Source organism: Leptonotus elevatus, chromosome 2 (genome assembly GCF_054856555.1).
Source record: "Leptonotus elevatus isolate MCC_2025b chromosome 2, RoL_Lele_1.0, whole genome shotgun sequence".
NCBI classification, from domain to species: Eukaryota; Metazoa; Chordata; class Actinopteri; order Syngnathiformes; family Syngnathidae; genus Leptonotus; species Leptonotus elevatus.
The window spans coordinates 19445028-19470455 of NC_141240.1; the positions used below are offsets into that span (position 1 = coordinate 19445028).

General features: G+C 41.7%; 3 protein-coding genes across 3 annotated transcripts in view; 2 read left to right on the forward strand and 1 right to left on the reverse strand.

Annotated features, from left to right (window-relative positions):
- Positions 1 to 462: 462 nt before the first annotated feature.
- mmp23ba (matrix metallopeptidase 23ba) lies at positions 463 to 11807 on the reverse strand. The gene is made up of 8 exons (XM_086066961.1): positions 11404 to 11807; positions 6554 to 6690; positions 5291 to 5430; positions 3857 to 4024; positions 3622 to 3786; positions 2484 to 2594; positions 883 to 1009; positions 463 to 792 (listed from the first exon to the last, which is right to left on the reverse strand). Exons 1-8 carry the CDS (start codon positions 11578 to 11580, stop codon positions 618 to 620), a joined length of 1200 nt encoding a protein of 399 aa, XP_085923087.1. The 5' UTR covers positions 11581 to 11807; the 3' UTR covers positions 463 to 617.
- Positions 11808 to 13266: 1459 nt separating this feature from the next.
- Positions 13267 to 16804, forward strand: ubiad1 (UbiA prenyltransferase domain containing 1). The gene is made up of 3 exons (XM_086068883.1): positions 13267 to 13437; positions 14275 to 14901; positions 15985 to 16804. Exons 2-3 carry the CDS (start codon positions 14334 to 14336, stop codon positions 16470 to 16472), a joined length of 1056 nt encoding a protein of 351 aa, XP_085925009.1. The 5' UTR covers positions 13267 to 13437; positions 14275 to 14333; the 3' UTR covers positions 16473 to 16804.
- Positions 16805 to 17639: 835 nt separating this feature from the next.
- The window catches only part of mib2 (MIB E3 ubiquitin protein ligase 2), a 47480-nt gene continuing 39691 nt past the window's right edge, over positions 17640 to 25428 (forward strand). The window contains exon 1 of the mRNA XM_086067812.1: positions 17640 to 17788. The gene's annotated coding sequence lies outside the window, so the exon portion shown is untranslated. The remainder of the gene's footprint in view (positions 17789 to 25428) is intronic.

Consider the following 25428-nt stretch of genomic DNA (forward strand, 5'->3'; position numbering starts at 1 on the left):
ACCTTTTACAAAGGTTATATGGTCCGGTCTCTCACAAAATACTGCAAATTTGCATATTTTTTAATAAGAAAAATAGCCCTGTCTAATTTTGTACTTTTTAAAAGCAGCGTAAATGCTACTGTTGATGCTAATCGTAAACCTGTCTATAGCATTTAGTGTTAGCATTTTGTAGTGGGCATATATTCTTAAGGCAACTTTTTTTAAATAAAATATACACATGAAATTCTCATTTTTAATGATTACTTTGCCAATAAACATAAACTCAAGGCACCACTGTATTCATTAAATACATCTGCTTATTGTGGTTTCAGTTTTAACCCAGAGAAAGCTGTAATATTGTGATCATCTCCGTTAATCAGCTCATGTATTGATTTAATTGTGCAAGTAGTCATAATGTGGCGGGTCAGTGTGTCAGATGCCCCGCGGCATCTACAACTATGCGTTTCTAGTTCTCAAAAATACTTCAGGTAATGGAATATTTTATTTTGCTCACATCATGGAATCATATTTGCACAATGACTGTCGACAGTACATAGAACAGAAAGTACAAAAGAAAGAAATATGTGCCCAAGTGAATGAAGTGTGTGTGTTTTTTCAGTTCAGAGCCAGTGAGGCCTTCAGAATCGCACACGCACTCTCCATGAGTAGTTGGTGAGAACTTTGTCTTTCTTCTTCACGATGCAGGTGTACGTGCCCTCGTTGATGGCATTGGCCACTATAGTGATGTGGTCGTCCTTCAAAGAGATGTAATTTGGGTGTGAGAACTCCAGAAGCTCGCCGTCCTTGTACCAGCTGAAAGTGGTGCGAAAGATGGCACTCGGTGAAGAAGCACATCACAGCAAACGGCATGGCACGAGGTGAGCAAATGGTGATCGTACTCACAATATTTTGCCTTTCTTCGATGCTATTTTCTTCCCGCAGCGGAACGTCAGCTTTTTGCCCTCGACCACGAGCTTCTGTTTGGTCCTCGGTGGTTTCGGGGTGGGAGCCACAGTTGGGAAAGGGAATTCTGGTCGTGTTGAGATCAGTATTGAACATGCAAAAGGTAACAAAATGAATTGCTATTACTAAGTGCCATTCTTAAAGTGGAATTCAACCCCAACATTTCTTGACAATATGTTCTTTACAGTTCCAATGGTCTAAATACGCTATTCTGGTTAATATTGCGTTAGTGAAATATGAGATGAGCAGCAAATTATTATTATTTTTTTATTAATATAATGTCTCAGGTAACAACCAATCACAGCTCAGCTTCAGAAAACAGGTGAGCTGCGATTGATCGTTGCCTGAGCCCTGAGCAACTGTGAAGTCATCTTCAGTCGACAGCAATTGGCAAAATGGCCGCTCCCTGAGATGGATAAAAAAGGCTGGATTTTGCTTCATAACTCATATTCCACAAATGAAATATTCATCAGAATGTCATGTTTAGACTAGTGTAGTCACATATAACTTAATATTGTCAAGAAATGTTTAAGGTTGACTTGTCCTTTAAGCACTTGCTTGCTCATTATCATTTGGCAATATAGGCAAATGCTATGGGTGTCATGGCCTCCAGGGGGCGCCACAAAATTGGGAACATTTTCACCTGCAACATCAAATGTAAAATCTAACCTAAATTCCAATGTAAAGCAGTGCCGATTTATTATTACTACAAATTATAATACTAAATAGGTATGATTGCATTAGATTGTGGTGAAGTGTGTTGTTGCACCTAATGTAGGTGAGTGAACACAAAAAAATCAGATTCTGTCAAGATTACACAAGCCTTATCACTAGGGGTGTAACAGCAACTAATTTGAATCAGACAATCGAACTGAATCCAATCATTAAAATGGTCCCTTCTTGAATTGTATCGCCCCCCCCCATATTTGGAGATATGTATCAAATAGATTTTAATGGAGAGATGCACAGCTGTACTTATCACCATGGACATTGATTTTGCTTTCGTAACTTCCCTCCGAGCTTTGTCCAACCTCGTTATCAACTGAAAGTCCGCATAGAAAACAGCCGCTCTCTCTAATGAAGCAGAAATCCAAATTGACCTGATGTGTCTCTAACCCTGGAGCCACAGTCTGAAATTCCAGCGGTTTGGAGGGGCTCAGGAATTTTCCACAGCCGTACGACGTCTCCCAATCAACAATGAGGAACAGATTAGAGCGAGCCAAGGAATCGTATCCTCCTGCCTCCTCGCTCTGTCCCTTGTTGCCGGCCGAAATCTCGAAAAGCAACAACAAAGCGGGAGGAGACATTTTTGTGTTGTGCAAGAGGGGCCCTTTTGGAATGAGTTTGTAGAAAATATACACAGCGAGCTCATTTAAGCTCATCTGCTGTCATTGAAGTGGACCATGAATTCAGGACACTGTTTTATTGGTTTGGAGCTGTTGGCTCACATTGCTGCGTTGGCAAACGGATCACAGCAGCTCCTCAAAGCGCTCAACTGGGTAAACTCTTCCTCCCCTCCACTTGGACTGCTGCTATCTTACCGTAACAGAAATCACAGCTGGAGGGGCAGTGCTTCTGCATCAGCTTGCGCTTGCTTTCACAATAGCCTTTACGAGCCCACGCCGGACAGATGAAGAACCGGTCCAAACATCCTGGAAGAGACAGGGGACACGATGTGGGTCAATGAGCAAACACAATCATCTTAACGCGTGCCAAGTGGATCATGTCATGCCAGAAAACCCCCCGTGCATGGAGAAAGTCATTTTGTGGTTCTCCCGATATGACAGCAGTGCCATGTCTTGAACCTCTTCAGTCTTTCCTGACATAATCTGGTTAAACCAGTTAGTACGTTTAAATTCACATCATTCTAACATCGTTTAATGAGAACTACCCCGAATATAAGATCGAAAAAGTTGGCTATTTTCAAGAAAATAAAGTGTCAATGTTACAATAACAATTTCATATGTTTTGAGAGAGGGGAAAAAAAGATGCCGTATTATGAAATTGTAAGTCATTTTTTTCCAAGAAAAGTAAAAATCGGGATCTTTTTCAAGGACAAAGACGATTTTTGCCGGCATGAAAAGTTGTAATCTTACGAGAATCAAGCAAAAAATAAAAAAATCCAAGATAAAGTATTAATGTTAAGGTGTAAAAGTCACAGATTATTTAACAAGTGAATTTCAACAATATGACTTTTTTCTAGTCATTTATGCCATTTTTCCCCCCCTAGAAAATAAGCCTTTATTAAAAATAATAAGCATAAGACTACTTTCTTAAAAAAAAAAAAAAACCTGGTCAAAATCCAATGGTGAGCTACATTTCTTTGCCGATCATTGTGTAAATGCAGCCTCAGGACACTCATAAACAAATCAGTGATTACCCTATTGTGGTCGTCCGCCATTGTTTTTTTTTTTTGGTTTAGGACTTTATCAGCTCCAAGTGACGTATTCAAATGCAGTGGTATGATCCCTAAACTGCGCCCCCCCCCCAAAAAAAGACAAAATGCGTCTTCCACTCATAATAAATGGTCACAGATGAAAGAAGACAAAATCTTGGATAACCTCAGTAATTTTGTCCTTTGTTCAATCATTTTGTGAGAAATGTAAGCCACAATTGACACAATTTCTATTGTGTTGTAATTTACGGATAGAACCCAAGGAGGGTGGATCATAATCGTACCGTAGAGACGATGCAAACCCCACACCTCATCCTGCGTGATGAGCTTGCGGCCGGTCAGTGTTGCGTTCAGGTGCATGATGGCTTTCGGGTTCCTGGAGTGCATTAGTCCCAGCACGTGGCCTATCTCATGCGTCGCCACGTGGACCAGGTCTGTGAGCCAAACCCCTGCGACAAAGCACACGGCCGGTGAACATGTATTCGCCGCAAACCCCGGCCGGCTGAGCGTAGCGCATGCCTTTCTTCCAGCTGAACCGCATGTTCCCCAGAATCCAGTACTCGTGATCGTCGAAGTGGATCTCGCCCGTTGGCGGGAAAAAGGCGTGCGCCAATTCTCCCGTGATGCCGTCGAAACAGTGGTGCAAGTAGGACTGCAGACAGTCTGTGTGGTTGACAGGGTAGAAGCCTGCCAAAAACACAAACGCGAGTCCAGCAGCAGACTGGTAAAAGTATACAGTGGATATAAAAAGTCTACACACCCCTAATTCAAATGCCTGTTTTTTATGATTTTAAAAAAATCAGGCCAAGATTAATCTTTTTTTTTTTTTTTCACTATTACTGTGACCTGTACAACTCCTAACAATATATATTTTCAGGAGGGATATAATGTAGTTGTAAAAGTGTGCACACCCCAAAAATAAATTTATATTGTAAATCACTGTATATTAAAGGGGGAATCAACCCCTCCCCCTCAAAAAAAATAACAATAAATAAAAATTATTGACAATATGTTCTGCAGCTCCACTATATATATATAATATAACAATATTGTGTTAGTGTAATATGAATTAAGCAGCAAAATCCGGCAGATTTTATCAATATCACAAGGCGGCCATTTTGCCACTTGCTGTCGAGTGAAAAAGACATTACAGTTGCGCAGGTCTAAGGTAACAACCAATCACAGCTCAGCTTCAGAAAACAGGTGAACTGTTATTGGTCGTTGCCTGAGCCCTGAGCAACTGTGATGTCATCTTCAGTCGACAGCAATTGGCAAAATGGCCGCCCCCTGAGATGGATAAAAACGGCAGGATTTTGCTTCATAACTTCATAACTCACAAATGTAATATTAATCAGAATGTCATGTTTAGACTAGCGTGTTTACATATAACACATTATTGTCAAGAAATGTTTAACGTTTACTCCCCCTTTAATAAGTTATTTAAAACCTTATCTGCAGACAAAATGGGTTCTCTCTTTTATTGCCTTACATATAGTGCTCGTATTGAGACGAAAAAAAAAAGAGGGTGTCACATATTTAATGCTTTTATGCCACCAAAAAAACACTACCCAATAAAGATACCTGAAAATCGGCTTAAGTAACAGTAGCACAGTGTTTGTTCTTCACTACTTGCCACCACTGCTGAACAGGGACCCCCCCCCCCCCCCCCCGACTGCACTCTATTATTTCAGCTGTTTATAGCACAGTGGGGGATGACAAAGTGCATAGCAAAGTGATCTTTCTGGAGAACTTATGACTGAGCCATAGGGAGGATGACACAGATCGGGCTCGACATGGGCTGACACGCATGGAAGTTGTTAAGCCTTTGTGCGTTTCATTTAAAAATGATCGCCTTGACTATATGACTTGTGGTTTTATGATTTAAGGAGTGTGGAGGCGCGACCCCACAAAACGTTGCTGCAGTCGCAGGAGTGTTGGAGGTCCCCTACCCACCGATCTTTATGTCCGCCTCCTGGTCCGCCGGCACCTCTCGGAAGCTGAAGGGCGAGACGTCGCTCCACATGGTGAAAGCCTTGGCAATGCCTCGTCGCGTGTCCGTGGCATTGATCAGGTTTGTAGGGTAGGACAGCAACCTGATATAAAATGGAAGACACATAGTGTTACACCATAGGAAGGTAATAGAAATCATTCCCTGTAGTTATTAGTCTACAAATGTACATTTCATTTCTTTTGTTAGCTTTATTTTGAAGTGACATGCCCCAGATGTTTGCTGCTTGGAATTTAACCAACAGTATTACTGTAACTATTATATATAACTATTAAGGATTTTTTTCCTCTTTTTTTTTTTAAGATATAAAGTGTTCGGATTTATTTATTTATTTTTGCTTTGACTGAGGAGCAAAAAGTTGAAACGGTGGTACTAGTGCACTTAACTAACTCACTTCACAAGAACCAGCAGTTTCCCAAATAGTGAACAATGAAAAAAAAAAAAAGGCAGTTTAATGCCACTCCCAGCTGAGGTTTACTGTCATACTCAACACAAAACAAAGAGACTTAGCTTAGCTTAATGCTAACAAACAATGCTAAACGCCATTGACTGGCTAACAAATAGCATCTATTTGGTGTTGTTCTAACACTTGCAGCAATGGCTGTTTGAATGTAAACAGTAACCACACATGCAGACAAACAATAATACTCAGAGGCATATCCTCAGCACATAACTAATATTACTGCAGCTTATTGAGCAATGTATGCCACGGAGGAGGCGGGACTTCCGACTTCCAGGTTTTCACACATCAGCTTAGTTTCCGTTTCCTGTTTGCGACGCTTGCACTTCCGCCTTTGTGCCCCTCTGTTGCGCGTTCCCGTCGACGGGTGTGACCCGGCGCGAGTGTGTTGTGTGTTGTGCGGAAGCGCGTGGTTGGGGGGCGCAAGGGTGGGCGTGCCAGTGTTGGAACGCGGCCATCAGTGGCCGGTAATGACGCTGATGTGTGAAACCCTGAAGTCGGAAGCCCGTGGCATCTACCCTATTATAGAGTGCTATTTTCCTTATTATAAAAACAAATTGCAAACACTTTTTTTTTAGGGGATGGGGGGCTAATACAGTAAGGGTTTCATTAAATAAAATGCACACCTGCATATCCAGAAAATGGATGAATTACAATTCTATTATTTTTGAATAGCTTTTTTTTTTTTAAAGACAAATTTGGAGGTTCCACTGCATGTTTTGTTGCAAATCTGGATAAGGAAGGATACTTGTATGTGAGCTTGAACTTGTCCCATTTGAGCTTCTCCGGGGTGAGGGTGTAGCGCTTGTTCCTGGAGAGGTGCAGCACTTGCGAGTGGGCCTCTTTGCGCATTCCGATGAGCAACACAGTGGTGTAAGCTTCTTCCTTGGACAAAGAAAAACCTTTGATTAATCATCTCACACGGCCCCTCAAAGACAATTTAGGACTTTGGCGGCGGCTTGAAGAAGGTTTGAGAAAACTTGTGAGGAAATTGCGGGAGATGGATGACTGTTTTTTGGCAGAATGCAAGCGTCAGAAGGCATGCAAGCATAAATTCTATTTGTCATATAACGGTAACAACAGCGCCGGGCCGCTACTATTTCATTGCCTTGCAAGTGAGACACTTACTATGTTTTCATGCACTTGAATTCCACCTCACGGAAAATGAAGAGGTCAGCAGTGAAAGTGCTTTCCAAACATGAAGTATGATGGGGCTTTGCAGTACAAATTCCAGGTAATAACACCTGGATTAGAGACTTTTTGTAAAGCTTTCACAAGCTATCGCTGGGTGCCTTTACGGTTCAGTACTCTCATAAATAACCCGTAACTCCACACAGGTTTGACTTCGTCTTGGCAGCAATATTTCACACACTTTCTCAGAGATGAGGTTGACTTGTCCAAACTATGAGAGTGAATGCTTCTCTTTCATTTTGACAAGGCATTAATTAAAATAAAGAGGCGCCTTGTTATAAAAGTGACTTGATAGATAGTGAGCAGATTTTCAAAAAAGAGACATCTTTACTTTAAAACAAAACAAGAATTAGACATGTATTCAAAACAGCCACAGAGTTTTACCTTAATAAAGTCCATTTAGCTTAATGCTAACAATCAATGCAAAATTCTTCAAACGAGTTTGCAATTAGCATCGGTGTCTGTTTGAATGCAAACTGTCAAGCAAAACATATAATAATACTCAAACATATATTCTTTATGCGTTGTCTTTTACGCACCTCTATTGTCTGACATCTTGTCAAGACATTCTGGAAAAGTGTAGGGGCTACCGGGGCTAGTTGTATCACTTTTTATACTTTTATATATTTCTTTGGATCAATACATCATATATAAACATAATGTATACCAGATGAAAGAATTGTTTTTGTATTTATGTCATTTTCATACTTTGTGTCAGAGTGCAGAGTTATAAGCCATCAAATAGAGGGAGTGAACATGTGACATTTTGCCCCACCAATGGGTAAGTTGTCACACTATATGGGGTAGGATGTCACATTGGATTTTGCAACTAATAAAACAAGGACAAAATGATCCTTGTTCTCCTGTTTTGTTTGTTTTTATAACCAGACAAATAGTTTGTCATTGATCTTGGAAATTTACCATAGTCATTGAGCACACTTTAAACAAAAAATATTATGAAATAAATTAAAGTCCTTGGGAGCTGCTGGCATATAGGGCATAGCTCTCAGCCTCAAATTCCTGTTTTGCTTCCCTTAAATTGGAAATTTGAGATTACATTGAATTTCAAAAAAAAAATCAATTTGGTTAATGGATTCATGGATGGTTCGTCATGAAACTTAAATCAGTCCTGACATGTGGGCATACTGTAGTTCCAACAACTGGAAAACAATTTTTAAACAATGAAACACAATCTAGCCAACTAAATTCCTCACTCTTCAGACTCATTATCTTAAGGACATTTCTGGCATACGTAAACAGAGTTTCCAGAGGTGCTTATTCCTTTGGCCCATTCTTTGCATATGTGACAACAAACCCCAAAATGACTGAGACAAGTTGCCCCAAACTATCATGTTGGCTAATACTTGCTCTAGTTTAAAGTTAGCTTAAAACAGAGCAGTGACTGAGGCATGACAAGATGCCTGAATCTCTCCTCTAACAAGTTCACATGAATTGCTGCTAGAATTTGTCTATGTATGACATGAAAAATCTTACTTTGGGTTGTGCAAAACGTGCAAAACTGGCACTCATCTCAGCTCACAATATGCTATTCTCTTCTCAGACATTACACAACCACTGCCCATTTATACGAAAAAAACCCCACTAGTATTCCACTTTTATGTTGCGCCCTCTGGTGGATAAGAAAATTGCAGTGTGACAACTTACCCGTGATACAACTAGCCCCGGTCTCACCTATGCTATGTTGTGGGAACAGTTTGGGCAAAGCCCATGCTTAGATGAATTTCGGGTAGAGGAACCCCATGAAAGTCTTTCCACAAGAGGGTAAACTATGTCGCGCAGTTGAGATCAACACCATATTTTCTATTTACATTGTGATATATTACCTTTTTTAAAAAATAACTTGTCAGCTTTCCTTTGACATTGTGGAAAACTAGCAAAAAGCCTTTATTCACTGTTGCATTTTGCTCCCAACCCTCAACTTCCTGTTTCTGCCTCACCCAATCAAGATAAATAGATGCAACGCTTCCTTCGCTTCCTTTCCAAAATAGTGAACCCACAGGGCAAACAGACCCATGCTGTACTCTCACTGTTACATTATACTGTGCAAGTGCTCTTTAGCGACGTATGGGAATCACACGCTCATGAATAAATCTGAATGAATTTCCCGCCATGTTTTATGTGGTAAAGCCAGTGCAGATATTTCTGACGTTTGTTGCTCATTTTTCATTACACGTGCTAACAAGTAAAGATGTACCATAAACTATGAGGCACTCTAGACTAAACACAGCAGACTTGAAGGGTAAACATTTTAGACACACGCTCACTAAGAATCGTTGGGAGCAATCAACTCCTAAGCCCTACAATGGCCTCAATCCTTCCCCTGATATGACCATTTTCCCCCTCAATATTTAGAAGGAAATGAAAAGACTCATTAGGTACTAATCTCATTTGTCTGGCTGGCCCTCCAGCCACAGATACGTATCTCAGGATGTTATGTAACCCTGCAAGAGCACCCTTAATGGACACATAATAACAGCGCGTAAGAAAGGAAATAAAATAAATCCCTTTCTCATGATTGCCAGAGGGAGGCAACGATGAGATGCCCGGGCCTAGTATGACCCAACAATAAATCAACATACAGAGATCCAAGGCTGAAGGAAACGTACCATTTCGGCGTTATGAATTAGTTCATCTGATGACAGACCACACTGGTGATAATAATTGTGCCAGTGGTGGAGCTCTCTCAAACGTGACTGTAACGGACATTATGATTGTTAACTCATTCACTGCCATCGACGGCTATAGACGTTAAAAATTAATTTGAACTATTTCTATTAGTTTCACATTTTTTTCCACTTTTGTTGTACAAGAGTATGAAAACCTAGATTTTTTTTATTGTACATTTGGAACAGATTTAACTATTGAAGTCATGCAATTAATTACAATTAAAAACTTTAATCGTCTGAAGCCCCCCATTTTTAATAATATTTTCTTTTCTTTGTTAAATTAGAGGCATTGGGCAATTACATTTTAAAATTGTAATTAATCACATGACTAGTTAACTCACGATTAATCACAAATTTTATATCTGTTCTAAATGTACAATATTTTTTTTCTTACGTTTTCATACTCTTGTTAAAAAAAAAGTGGAAAAATGTGAAATAGAAATAGTTCAAATGATTTTTTGACATCTATAGCCGTCAATGGCAGTGAAAGAATCAACTTTGCAAGCAAGTACTTGGTAATCATCATCAATTGTGTGTCTTTGTGGCCGCTGTGGCTCGGTCACTCTTGGAAAAGAGATTATTAATCTCAATGTTTCTTGGTTAAATAAAGGAAAAAATAAAAAAAATCAAGTGCTTTATTGTTGTAGTTGAGTCCATTTTTCAGGGGCTTGTACTTCACTCGAGTATTTACTTTTCAGACAGCCTTTCACTTTTACTTCCTATATTTGAAAACAATAATCTGTATATTCTCTACTTTGTCAAAATAAAATAACTTTTTTTCAACCTTTGATGACAACACGGCATAAAAACATCAATAGATAGGGGTATACGTCAACCATGAGATTTTGGTTATATAAGGCTTTGGGGGGAAAAAGAAACAGCAACATAAAATGCATTTCTACTTTTGTATTTCAGTGCATTTCGGAGACTGTATTGTTTTACTTTTACTTGACAGCATGTGATAGTTTTGCCATCTTTGACATTGTGTTCATCTGAGGGAACAGAATGCAACTGGGCCAGATTAAATGCTCGCCACTGGCCATATGGACCACAGGCAGCAGGTTGCCCATCAGTACTTTACAGTACTTAAACATTTTTAAAAATGTTCCCTATAGTTCATGTTATTTTAATATTTATTACTATTCATTACGTGTGATTCTTTTTTTATTACTATCCTTAAAATAATGAGAACATGATTTCTTATTATATGCCACTATAATAATACAAACATTTTTGTAACCAGTGCAAGTCTAGTGCGTGGCATGGTCTATCTGCGCCACAGGGGCAGCTTAGAACATGTGTTGGTAATTCCGTAGCGGTGTGCAAGACGGCACATTAAAAAAATATATACATTTTTGTCGAGGCGTCACATCATAAAGCATTCACTGAAAATGCGGGCAACCATCAACAATGGGGCCGAAGGAGAGACGGAAGTGTCCATCTCTGTTTAAATGTGGCACACTCATCTCGCACCAAGTCTCAACATATAGTGGAACCTGCAAGACAGCCAAACTTCTCTAAACAGTTGCTTGTCAAAGTGTGCAAAGTGAATCACTGTAATAGGCTTAATTCCACAATTTGGGTGCGATTACTCTTATCACCTTTAGTTTTTAATCTTGTCTAGGTAAAGGCAGTCGGCATGTTGTAGGTCCACCCGACAAACAGGACAATAAAGTGACACCATAGGAACCTGTAGCGCAAGTGTGTTCCCCCAGCATACCTCGGTCCTCCACGAGGGGAATGCGGCGCTCCGGGGCATCCCTCCGAGCAGGAGGCTGAGCAGCGCGGCCGCCAGCAAAGTCGCCCACCCCCACCTCCTCCTCGGACAGCTCCCCCTCATGGCCGCCGCGGCGGTGCGGTGGCACCTCCGAGAGAACGGCGTCGGAAAACGGTCCATCCAGCGGCTACTCCTCGGCCATTGCGCTCGCTCCGCCGTGCGCCGGATCCTTGCGGGTCCGAGTGATGTGAAGGGAAGTGTATGTAAGTGCGCACTGTGCAGCTCCGCTCCACTCGCTCGCTCGCTCGCCTGCTCGCCGCGCCACAGGCTTGGTTTCACATTACTGCACACAGGGCAGCAGGTCAGCGTCGAGACGCTCTAATTGGAACCAAACGCGCGCTGTCCATCCTGGAGCCACAGCACACTTCTCGAGTCTGGATGCCTGGCTGCAGCCCTAGCACGTGGCCCAAAACTTCAAACTTGGCTTGACAGTTTTTTCTCTCTCTCCCTAATTGTATGCAACTTTGCTGCTAATCACCAGAGATGGCAAAATACTAACACTGAATATAGAGATGCAGACACTGTGATAAAAGTAGCGCAGTAGCTACTACTTCAACTACACTGCAGACTACGATAACAATGATAAACATTATTAAACTCCCAGTCATTTTCAGTGAAGAAACCCCCTTTGCTCCCATCTGTTTTACAGAATTTTGACTGATTTGGCTAGGCCCACAGAATATTGTGTTCTATTGCTATAAAAACATGCAATCTAGCAAAATAAAAATTAGAGTATTTTCTTTCATCAAGAAAAATATATTTCTATCTGTTTCCGTTTTGCAGCGATTAGTATTAGACTATAGCTAAATTTCATCATTATTCATAAATCTGTTTAGAACTGGGGGTAAATCAGCTTGTTCTCAACATGGCCCTGGTTGATCTACTCTGCTGCCACCTGCTGGCCGTTTTTGTTAGGCTGCATCAAAGCCTTCTGTATGCTCAAGCATAAACAAACAAACACAAAACATATACATATGTGCCACTCTCTCTTTAGCAAGGGTAAAAATAAGTTGTTGATGATGGATAGACAAAAATACATTATCGACCATAATATATTACTGTTGCATGATGTGGGAGTCAGTGAATGAGGGTGTAGAGTTGTCTGGTTGCCAGTTTGCATGTTGAATTACCGGGTGCAATTGTGGCCTTAGGAAGCTCGTGTAGGGAGGTGCTTATTAGGTGTTTGCTTTCTACATAAAGCCATTAAAAGTGCACCAACAGTGGTGTGTCAATTCTTGAGCACCTTTGTAGGGATTACAAATTATTCTAACTAGCCGTGAACGGGTGAGATAAATTAGCTAATGATGGTTTTACCGTACCAGTACACACATCACACTTGATCTTATTTTATTTATTTATTTTAATTGTATTTATTTTCTTAGTGTGAAATGATTCCACAACTTTGGAAACCACTGTCTTTTAAGCACTTGTTCTTTCTGGTTCGTGCTTACGCTTACTGCTACTTGCGTCTGCTGTACCGGTAGCGTTTTCTGTGTGGAAAAATCATTGCCACAAAATCCCTCGAAAAGTGATTTAAAATCCACAGTACAGGGAGAGTGCAAAAGATAAACAACGGATAGGCCACCATTTTGAAAAGAAATAAGACATTTCTAATCAAAGAAAAAATATATTTACAAACATGGGGGAAACAATACATTTGCAAATTAAGGAATTTTTAACTGAATAATAAATATATTTAATTTATAAAACATGGGGGAAACAATGAATTTGTCATTACAGTATTGTAAAAACCGGAACAATTAGTTTCCTGTGTGGTCTCGTCGAGCCCTTTAGCTGATGGGACGTGCCACAGCGGAAACCGTACCGGTCAGATACATCAGGGGCGAATGGCCACCCTGACGAGTCCTCTCCAAGTTGACACGTAGCATTTTAACGCACTTCTCGTCCCCCAGTGCGGCTAGCGATGCTCGCCTGTGACCCAATGGACTCTTCGTTTCTTCCGGGGAGGCCAAACACGTAAGAAGAAGCTCCGTGTGACATTTCCTCTTCCACGCCGTCCCGACCCACATAACATTAGCTTCCTTAGCGGCTAGCCTGTTAGCTTTAATCCTATAATCTCACTAGTTGGCCTCCAAACTAGACATGAAGTGGACGTTACTAATGTACTCATGTAATACTTGTTTTGGTGTCAGTGTAGACTGTGGAGTTCTTACTAAATTATGTGATTTAGTGAAATACAACCTCCTCTCACGTTAATGTGCGACCAACATATTGTCCACTATTATGAATCCAATCAATGCTCTTTTTCTTGAAGGGCGTGTAATAATTAGTGGCGTTACTCAACAAATTCAAACTGAAATATGACCGAAGCTTTGTTTTATGGGTTATTTAGTACTCATGGAATGTTACGTCGTTAAAAAAAAAGGTACCATTTTTGAAAGGCACTGGGTATTTTGCCGTGACCGGCAGCTCTTCTGCTAGCGCTGTTTTTCCGTGAGCGGCTCTGATTGGTCAATCGCCTGAACGAGTCATTGACTGGGCGTGGTTCCTGGTCGCTTCACCCCACCTTCTGTGTCTTTTTACGAAGTTTTTATTTTATTTTGCCACCAAAGCTAGGCTGCTACTTACATTACCAGCCTAACCATAATCCACAGAGCGTACCGGTCACGGCAAAATAGCCGCTTTGTTTTTTAAATTTGTTGTTAAAAATTATTTACATGAGTGTATTCAATCTCACTGTGGTTGCACAATGGGCTAAAGGTGAGGCAGAAATGTCTGTTTATACTAGCGCTGAATGATTTTGGAGAATGTAATTGTGAAGAGTGTTTTACAAATGTGTTTGTTCTTCTCCAGGAACATCTGACTTTGACATCGGGCGTCATTACCGCTTCTATAAATAGCTGGCTGAGGAAATGGCTAAAGAGCACAAATACAGCATGACAGAAACATTTGTACTGGCCGGATCGAACGGCCACAACGGGCAACTGTGGCATACGGCGACCACCAACTCGGTGCCAGCAAGTCACGCTTCCGGTGCCAACCACGTGTCGAGGATGGCCCGCGTGGCCTCCGACGTCAAGCACACATGCGCCGCCTACGTGCTGGCGCTCAGGCCGTGGAGCTTCAGCGCCTCGCTGACGCCGGTGGCCCTCGGTAGCGCGCTGGCGTACAAGCTGGAGGGATCGGTGGACTTGGTCGTCCTCATGGTGTGCGCCGTGGCCGTGCTGGTAGTGCATGGCGCCGGCAACCTGGTCAACACCTACTACGACTTCTCCAAAGGCATCGACCACAAAAAGAGCGACGATCGGACTCTGGTGGACGAGATCCTGGCGCCGCAGGACGTTGTCATGTTTGGAGCCTTGTTATACTCTTTGGGGTGCTTGTGTGCCACATTGCTCTTCTTCTTATCTACACTCAGACTGGAACATCTTGCCCTGGTTTACTTCGGGGGACTCTCCAGCTCTTTTTTGTACACTGGAGGTAAGTGCATCATCCATCTGTCACTGTATATTTTTTCACTCATATCTGACATATCCCCCAAATGTCTTGGAACAAGGAGGCCAATCTTTCGTTTTTTGCTGCACCCTGAGAACATTTGCTTTTTTTTTTTATCAAAAGGTGAGAAATTACATCAACTAACGGGTGTGCAATATGGCCTTAAAATAAAATATTTTTTCCACCAAAATCTGTTTGATTTCAATTGAATAATTTTGCACTTATAGAAAAAGCAAATGATATCGACATACAAAACAACTTAATATCATTGTTATTCATGTACAATTAATACCACTAAGAACACATTTTTCCACTTGCTGTTGACTAAAGTTGACGTCACCTGTGCTGAGGAAATGGGTAACGACCAATCTCGGCTCACCTGATTTCTGGGTTTGGTCAGCAAACTTCATCTTCAGTAGACAGCAAGTGGCAATATTCGTTTTTAAAGATATTAATTGTACATAAAAAATAATGACGTTTTTACATTAATTACAGACAAAATATTATCTTACTGTTGAAAATGGCGCAATGAGTCAAGTATCCCTCTTAACAGCCAGCCATCGCTACACTCTCGTTAGCTGACACCCACGTCACTCACCAGGCCCTGTCTTTTAAAGCCATGCACACTCAAAGTCACAGAGACTACAGTACAACGTAAGGATAGTGACTCCAAGTGGAGAAAATATACTTGCAACACAAATACAGATGTTGCCATTTTGATCTGCTAATCGGTAGAATACTTGATTCTAAAAATACTCGATAGCTGCAGCTTAATACACAAATAATAATAAAAAAGTGTTTTTACAGGTAATGTAAAAATGATTTCTTCTCTGAGAAAAATAATTTTGGCTGGTGCATGTGTGTTGTCAAAAACGTAATGCCACACCTTGTTCAGCTCTCACATAATTTTCAGAGTTGTAGCAAATAAGGACAAATATTTGCAGCTTGAAAAACACATTCCTCAGGTCAACTTTCCAGCATGACAATTAATTACTGCTTATTATTAGAAGGATTTGCTGCATAGCTCGGTGCACGGTTGGCCTAATGATATCTCTTGTTAATCCTCAGGGATCGGTTTAAAGTATGTTGCCCTGGGAGACGTGGTCATCCTCATCACCTTCGGCCCACTGGCCGTCATGTTCTCCCACGCCGTGCAGGTGGGCTACCTGTCGGTCCTGCCGCTGGTCTACGCCGTCCCGCTGGCCCTCAACACCGAGGCCATCCTCCACAGCAACAACACCCGAGACATGGACTCGGACAAGCAGGCGGGCATCGTCACGCTGGCCATCCTCATCGGGCCTACGCTCTCCTACGTGCTGTACAGCCTGCTGCTCTTCGTCCCTTACGTGCTGTTCTGCATCCTGGCGACGCGCTACACCATCAGCATGGCGCTGCCCCTGCTCTCGCTGCCCATGGCCTTCCCCCTGGAGAAGCAGTTCCGCAGTCGGTGCTACACCAAAATCCCCCAAAAGACAGCCAAGCTCAACCTGCTCATGGGACTGTTCTACGTCTTTGGCATCATTCTGGCACCTCGGGGCAGCCTGCCCTTACTGTGATTCATATTTCATATGTCGTTTAAAAAACAAACAAACTACAGACTACTTTATGTGTACGTCACACACTTTAATTTATTATTTAATTCACGTGTCCTGTAGAACTAGGTTTGGCTTTTCTCTGTGACACTGAACAAAGGTGATTGAGTATTAAGGTCAAGGTCTCGTTGTCATATTTCTTCTAATGCAGATGCCTGAAAATATCAGTAAAATGTTGACTTTGTTACTCCTTGCATCGGCCATCCTGTTAATTTGTACAGTGTGATATTTCTTCTTTGCCTTTGCCAGCCAAATAGTGTTTATTTGCGTTGTAATAAAAGTCGCTGACGCTTTTATGCTTTGTCGTCATTATTTTCTGCAGACTAATAAATAAACTGTGGGGTGGATCAAATTGGCATCATTAGCACATTCCATTGAGGGACTATATTAGCAAAACCAACAGGAGGCATTTTTCTTGTGTTTATGCACCAGAGATGAATCCATCCAAATACACGAATACCAATTTCACTTAATTTAGTGTTTTGGTTAGGATTTTGTTTTCAGCTGTAAAAACGGACAAACTTTATCTAGCTGGTTCCAAACAAGCCGTCTCGTTGCAAACCAGCAGGGAGCGCTATTGGACAACCACAGAAACGTCATGGAAAATGAAGTTTGCCTTTGAGTTGATTTTACTTTATATATTTCTCTTTTAATGCAATTTGTATTTGAGTACCTATATAATGTTGCAGGACTTCAACCACCTCCCATTTTTGCATTCACAATGCTAAAAAATGTATTAGCAGCTCAAAAACTCTTCCCACACTCCCCCCAGACTCCATTGAAATAATTTGGACAACCCCCCCCCCCCCCCCAATTGTATTTATGCGCAGGACGTGAGGGTGCTCAAGCATTATTGAATAACCAATGAATCCATCCGTTTTGCATCGAGAGTTGTTTAAGTAATTAACGAATGACGAACTGATTTACAGTGTTGACTCTATTATTTGCTGATGAATTGGATGTAATGTAGCAGTTCTTCCTACTCACAATAAAATTATTATTATTATTATCATTATTATATTACAGTCGCGACTCGCTCGTACCCGTACATGAGAACAACACAGTAGAAGAGCACTTCGTTTCCATGTTAACTGGAGAACCCGAACGCATCATCTCATGTGACGTCATACACGGGCGTGTTGTCATGGCTGTACGGTGCGAAATCCCCCAGTTTCGTACACGTTAGTTTCCTTAAAAAAAGCACCCATGTCACCGTTGGTCGGAGGCCGGAACATGGGATTATTGCTTGCCACAAAGTAGACATTCTTGACAAAGATCCGGTGAGTAACAGCGCTGTGAAAGAAATTGTTTTTCACGCCAATAAACGTTGCCAAACATGGGTTAGCTTGCTAGCGTCAGCGTTTGACAAGCTAATAACACGCACCAGCCCTCAGTCATGTCCAGACACACTAAATATGTCGGTCACTGATAGTTCGTTTGCTTCTGATCGTTCTATTTAGAAAAATATAGACAATATGTTCCCTCAATTGACTGAGTAATAGTCTGTGTGAAGAAAGTGGTTTTGTGACCGTTTCTAGTAATATAATGGTTTTGAGCAGAGGCAGGTGGTTTTCACTTGACAGGCGACAGGGGTAATTTTGCCTGTAATCTTGTCATGTGTTTGTTAGCAGGCTGTCAAGCATGTATTAGATATCCTTGTTGTCCATCTTAAGATCCTTAGTACGATCTCTGTCCACATTAGTACGACCATTCGGCGCAAAATGACTACATGCAACTGTGTCTTACTAGTAGTACTAGTACAACTTTTGTCATACGAGTGTGCAATTAAACTAGGAAACCACCGTGCTGCACTTGAAACTCTACTACATCCAAGTTGTAGTTATGTGGACTCTGGTAGCAGAACCAAAGTGTCCATTAGTAATTTTGCCTCACTAGTAATTACAGTAGTAGTTGTTCTACTAATATGCCAGAGCTCTTCAGTGAGTGTGGAGTAAAATCATTCTACTTGTGCAGTGAATTATCTGGCTAGTGAGGACACATAGCATACATAGGACTTGATATCAAGGATGTTAATTAAATTGAACATGAATGGATGGCTATTATGGAAAATAGCAGCTGATAGGAACATAACAATCTTCTAATAGAGACTGAGATTCATAAATAATTTGAATACAGCGCTGGTCATAAGGTTAACAGCACTATGCATTTGTATTTTTCGTAATATAACTTTTTATTTAAAGAGGCAGGTCAATTGAGAAGCAGTACTTTTATACTGTGATGAACTATATGCTGTGTTGTGGTGATTAATGTAATCCTGGGGTGGTCACCAGCCTTTTTGAAATTTAGAGCTGCCGCTTGGCTACTGATTTGTGCGATGGGCTACCAGTTTGCTACACATTTCTGAAAGAACAAATTTGCTCAAGTAATTTAATCACGATGCCCATCTTTGTGAAGGCACTGATCATGTTAAAGTTTTTACACAATGATTATCATAAAATATTTAACAAGGTAAGAAACACAAATATCAATATGAAAACTGAAGTTATCACAAGGCACTTTAGTCCTTGGGCCAAAGCCCAAAAGATGACGTACAGGTACAACCTGGGTGGGCAAATTCTAGTTGTGATTTTTTTTTTATACCTATACATCCCAAGCCTATGTTTTGATATGATAGACCTCTCAGACTGGTAGCTTTTTAGTGGTTATCACCTCCTGAAGTAAACGAACCTACCTGTAAAAAAAGCATTTTTGATGCTTGTGCATATCCTGTTTGGTGTCATTTTAAAGGACACATTCTAAGCTTTAATTTAATAAAATGTGTGAAGCTCTTTGTCAAATATATAGGTCACTGGAGCTATTCAAACTTTCAGAAACACAATTTTTTTTCACAATTTTTGTCTAAACTATACACTTTATTTAAGCGCTGTGGCATCAAGAAACATCGGAGACAGAAAATACAACAACTGGAATATTCACAGGAGTTTATTAATATTAATTTATTCATGCTATGTCATTGTTGGACATGATTTCAGACCTTGAAATGAGAAGGAGCATTTTGACCAAAAACCGAGGCTTAACTCCATGTAGGCTGTTTGGGTGAAAACTATACCAATTATGGCATCAAACAACTTTAAAGACACAAACTTAAACTGGAATACTCACTGGACTCCAATGATTCAGGAAATGTGTACTACTGTCATACCATGTCATTGTTAGACATTATTCCAGGCCTAAAATAAGAATTTTGACTGAGTCCTTTGACTTTCTTTTTTTGGCTCCTAACCCTACACCCAGACTTCTCATATGAAGAAGCCCTGTGGACCATTGACAACTTTTAACTTGAGATGTATCGAACTAAATTTTGTTGTATTTTACAATGACAATAGAGCTTCTTATCTTATCTTATTCAAATACAGGGGTGCCCAAGTCTGGTCCTGAGAGCCCCTATCCAGCCCGTTTTCCCTTCTCAAACATACCTGAATGAAATTATCAATTTCTCACAAAGCTTTTCAGAAGGCTGAATACGATCCTGATGATTAGATTCAGGTGTGTTGGAGGAGGGAGACATTGGAAAAAAGGCTGGATAGGGGCTCTCAAGGACCGGACTTGGAACTTGAGAACCCCATCATGGAACTGTTCCAGGTCTGCCTGCACTCCCTCTGTACCCTGCATGGTACTTAATCCATCTGGATTTTATACCTCTCTATGAAAGAGAAAATGTTGGGTCCGATATGAGCTTCCACAGAAGGATTTGGATACTACAACTACCATGCATCCCCTTGGTGTTTTGCTTTAATTAAGCTAAACTGTGCTCGGTGCCTATCCTCCCCTGATACTATGCTAAGATAATGTAACTGCCTGCAGAACATCCTGAAGTACTGTCCTAATGAGCCTTGTTGCATGGTTGTATCACTCAAACTACTAATTATTAGAAATATAACCAGAGTCTCTGAATCATTTAGCGATACTGTTGCAGGTGCTGAATGACGTGCATGCATTCACTAGCAGCGATTCTGTAAGGCCAACCAGGCTCGACTCCGAGTCCCTCCCGGATGACCGAGCTTCTCACCCTATCTCTATGGGAGAGCAATGCGGAGGAAACTTATTTCGGTCACTTGCATCTGGGATCTTGTTCTTTCTGTCACGTCCCACAGTTTGTGACCATAGGTGAGGCTAGGAAAGTAGATCGACTGGTAAATCGAAAGCTTTGCCTGATGGCTCAATTCCTTCTTCACGACAGACCGATAGAGTCCACATCACTGCAGATGATGCAGCGATGCAACTGTTGAGCTCATCCACCAACTGAGGACCATGGTCTCAGGTTTGGAGGTGCTGATTTTTATCCCAACGACTTCACAGAGCTTGCGAACCGCTCCAGTGAGAGTTGGAGATTGTGGCTGGATAAAGCTAACAGTACCACATCATCTGCAAAAAGCAGAGATGCAATATGGGGCCACCAAACGGGACCCCCCCAACGTTGGGTCAAATGTGGAGAACACATTTCACCAATCAATGGTACTTTAACCTTAGTTTTGCCTAGATATTCTGTCATTTTATGGACGGAATTGGTGACAAAAGGGCAGCCTTGGCGGAGTCCAATCCTGACTGGAAACAAATGTGACTTCCGGCAAAGTGGACCAAACATCGGTCATACACAGACAAACAGCCCTTAGCAGGGGATTTGGTACCTCATACTCCCAAACCACCCACCACAGAACTTCCTGAGGGACATGGACGAACGCACTCAACCACGTCCGGAAAACACGTATTTTGTATGTTGGGCGAACTCCCATGCACCCTCGAGGACCTTGTTTAGCTGGTCCACTTTTAAATGGGCAGGACGAAAACCACACTGCTTCTCCTGAACCTGATATTGGACTTCCCAACGGACCCTCCTCTCCCCTGAATAGACCTTACCCAGAAGACATTTTAAAAAGGGGGACCACAACTCCAGTCTTCCAATCAACATGCACCGTCCCCGATGTCCATGCGATGTTTTAGAGGCGTGCAAACCAGGACATCCCCATAACATCAAGAGTCTTTAGAAACTCTTGGTCGATCTCATCTACCCCCGTGGCCTTGCTACCGACCTCATTTACCTCAACCTCATAGATAGGAGAGCCCACCTCAGTCTCCAGACTCTGCTTGTCATGTCAGTAGTATTGAGGAGGCCCTTGCAAAGTATTGTCACTATGAGTCACAGTAAGGTCAGCAGCACCCAATCCTCACAATGGCAAAGATGGACTGCTTTCCCTTCCTGAGATGGTGAATGTTGGACAAGAATTTCTTCAAATCTATCCAACGTCTTTCTCCAAGGCCTCATCAAACTCTTTAAATGCCCGACTGCCAAAGCCACATTCCGCTTGGTCAGCCAGTACCAACCAGCAGCCTCTGGAGTCCCACAGGCTAAAAGGGCCTGATTGAATTCTTTCTTCAGCCTGATGGCATCCCTCACCGTCTGCGTCCAACAGGTTCGGGGGTTGCTGCCACGACAGGCACCAACCACCTTATGGCCGTAGGCACCAAGCTGGGGGAAAATAATGCCAACATCATCTTGGCGTCTTTCACCGTGGGCAACTCCAGAGTGAAAGAGTGTCAAACCCCTCTTGAGTGGACTGGGACCAGAGCCTAAGCTGTGTGTAGAGGTGTGTCCTATCAAGTTGGAGCTTCTCAACCTCGCAAACCAGTTTGGCCTCCTTCCCCGTCAGAGAAGTGGCGTTCCACGTCCCGAAGCCAGGTTCTGCAGCCATTGATCGGATTTAGGCCCCGTCCACACAAAAGCCCATTTCAATGTATCCACACAAGTTTCTTACCGTTTGAGCAGTTCGTCCACACAGCGGTGACATTTCGGTGCTTAAAAAGATTTCAAAACGCACCCCTCACGTTCCAATGTAACAAACCGTATGCGGAATACTCCCCCAGTGATGACGTAGTGGTCACAGCTCGACCGCCAGTCTGTCAACAACAATGGCGTTTTGCGCAACCTCCTTAGCTTGCTTATGCTTTTACAGCAAAATCATTTGTGATGTTGTTTGTACTTGAATCACCCGCCATTGTCACTTCTCCTATGTTTGTCCGTGTGTTAGTAGTTCGTCTTCTTTGCTGGTTATTCTTCTACTCCCTGTGGCCACCGAAAATTTTAATAAATAAAATGAAAGCCGAAAGAATATGGCCGAAATAAGATGTTGTGGCGACGCAAGCAAAAAAAACTAACAAAAAACGCTGCAAGCAAACGTCTGTTTGAATTAAACAGCGAACGCGGGGGTGAGTGTCTGCCTTTTTACCGTGCGAGTTTGCACCGGTCGGTTGCAGCAGTTCCCGGGGTCATAGCGCACACCGGAGAGGGGCGTCGCTTTGTGTACAACATTTAAGCGGACCAAAAAAAGACAGAACTGCCGTGTACTGCAGTAGAGGTGAGCCACTCTTTCTCCTGCAGCACCTTCCTTTTCTTTTCTTTTTTATAAGAGCCCCTCTAACGCTTCCACTTTTTCACCGGCATCTCCGTGGCCGTGCTAAATACTTTAGCTAATGCTAGCACTATTGCTATCAACAGTTTTAAACACGGAAACACCGCTATCTTCTGGTGGCGACAGACCTGTACAGGATGCCGTGTGTGACTTTGCAGTCCGTTCCTGAAGCCGATTAGCTGGTGCGAACAAATGTATTTATTTATTTTTAAACCTTGGTGAATATGTGAATGTGCTGATTTTAAGTGCGCCGCACGCATTCGTGCCGGCCTGTGCGAACTACATTGACTATAAAGTGCAATCGCATCGCCAGAAAATGCTCAACCCTCATTTGGTGTTTGATGTACCTTTGGCCAACATGTCTGCGGTGTGGGCACATTTCAATTTATATTGTGCTTGGTTAGTGCAAAATAAATATTTTATAATTATTATAATACATGCAATGATGGTAAAAATTTGCATAATTTTTTCGGTTTTCGGCCAAGCATTTTTCATTTTCGGTTTCGGCCAAAATTTTCATTTCGGTGCATCCCAAGTTAGGAACCGAAAAAAAATATACAGAATCTTATATTAAAAAAAAAGTGTAGGTAGCCAAAGGCAGTGGTCTCTATGAGCATATTCTGAAAATGTCTGTTATCATTCTGGCATGAATGTGAATGCCATGAATGAATTTCACCACACTGCCGACAGATAGTTGCCAGTCCGTGAACTATCAGTCAGACCATGAACTAGTCTGTGACAGAAAGAAGTTTGATGACCACCACTGTCCAAATGCACCCAAATAGCCTGAATGGAGTAAGGCCTCATATTCCGGTCAAAATCCTCCTTTTCATTTAAGGTCTGAAATAATGTCTAGCAATGACACAGTATGAATGAATTACACATTTACTGAATCCTTGGAGTCTGGTGTATTCCAGTTGTTGTATTTTCTGTCTATCATGTTCCTTGATGTCACAGCGCTTAAATAAAGGGAATAGTTTAGGCGCAAATTGTGAAAAAAATTGTGTTTCTGAAAGTTTGAATAGCTCCAGTGACCTATATATTTGACAAAGAGCTTCACAAATGGGCTTAAATGAAAGCTTAATTCCCTTTAAAATGATACTAAACATAACATTATCAACCACTGATAAGTGTCTTGAACATTGCCAAAACCAGGATAACCACTAGTGTATTAAAATGCTTTAAAAAAATAAATAAAAAATAATATTTTTTTTTTTTTTTTACAGGTAAGTCGTTTAATAACCACTAAGAAGCTACCAGTCTGAGAGGTCTATCATATCAAAACATAAACTAGGGATGTATACCAAGTATAAAAAAAAAATCACAACTACAATTTGCTCACCCAGGTGGTACCGGTATCTGCTCTAGCCCATGGACTAGTTAGCACATTGGGCTGTTCAACAAATACACACTTTTCATATGTTATGTCAAAATAAACCGAGTCCCATCTGCCTCAGTCGGTTGGGTTGAAATGGAGAGCCAGAGTGGAGGGACAGAGGGTACAAAGCGAGCGCAAACAGGTTAGAGTGGTTAAGCGACTGAGGGTGGCCCGAAAGAACAATGGGCACAACAACCCTATCAACCACAGCAATAACCTCATTTCTATGCATCTGTGTGTTTTCAAATGATGGCTTCTACAACATTTGTAGGAAATCACAATGTCCCACTGGTGAGCTAATTTTAGACCAGGCCTGCTGTAGTCCATTCTTCCAGCCTCTTGACTATAGCGCAAACCCTGCGGCTTATTGGTTTAGCTAATTTTGGCCCATAATGCGTTTACTATCTCAGTCCCATGAGGCATCCAGCTGGACTGGAGAGTAAGGGTGCCCGATGGATCGATGGAAAGATTGGTGATCGGCCATTCCCTTAAAAATAATCTGATCCTTTCCACCAATCTCATCTCCCTCCTCAAAGGTCTGAAAAAGTCAGCCACGGTCCTGTTCTGCTGAGATGACCAATAGGATTTTCATTTCTATTTGAAAGAACTTAATGTGCAGTTAAAACAACCTGTTTGTATTATTTCACCGATATTGTTCAGTGTTTTCCAATAAAACAAGATTGGAACACTGAAGGTATATGTTGCTTGTAATAAAAAAAATCAGTGTCGGCAAAAATCGGGATCGGCAGGTCAAACTTTTTAAAAGATCGGTGATCGGCCAGAAAATTGTGATCGGTCCACCCCTACTGGAGAGTCAGAATAACAGCCTCTTGGCCACCAGCCAAAGATGAGACGTTCACCTTATTTGCATAAAGTCCTCCTTGGAGTGCTAGAACGTCTTCACTTTGGATTGGGCTGATAGAGGCAGCCTGATACATTGTTGCTGATGAAAGGACGTAGCTCTGTGTTGGCTTTCTGCCAGTGTGAAGCCAAGTTGGTGTTTGGAGGAAGTTGAGTCCATCCAACCAGCAGCACTGGCACTCATGTACGGTGAAAGATCTGTGAGACTAATGGGTCCGTTACATCTGAAGCAGTTTGACGGAGATGGTGAACA

Excerpts from the sequence above, each read along its gene's own strand:
- mmp23ba (XM_086066961.1), bottom strand. The coding sequence starts at position 11,580 with ATGGACCGTTTTCCGACGCCGTTCTCTCGGAGGTGCCACCGCACCGCC. Across the intron at positions 1,010-2,483 it reads CAGCTGTGATTTCTGTTACG|AATTCCCTTTCCCAACTGTG; the intron begins GTAAGATAGCAG and ends CAACACGACCAG. Across the intron at positions 793-882 it reads TCGAAGAAAGGCAAAATATT|CTGGTACAAGGACGGCGAGC; the intron begins GTGAGTACGATC and ends CACCACTTTCAG.
- ubiad1 (XM_086068883.1), top strand. The coding sequence starts at position 14,334 with ATGGCTAAAGAGCACAAATACAGCATGACAGAAACATTTGTACTGGCC. Across the intron at positions 14,902-15,984 it reads CTCTTTTTTGTACACTGGAG|GGATCGGTTTAAAGTATGTT; the intron begins GTAAGTGCATCA and ends GTTAATCCTCAG.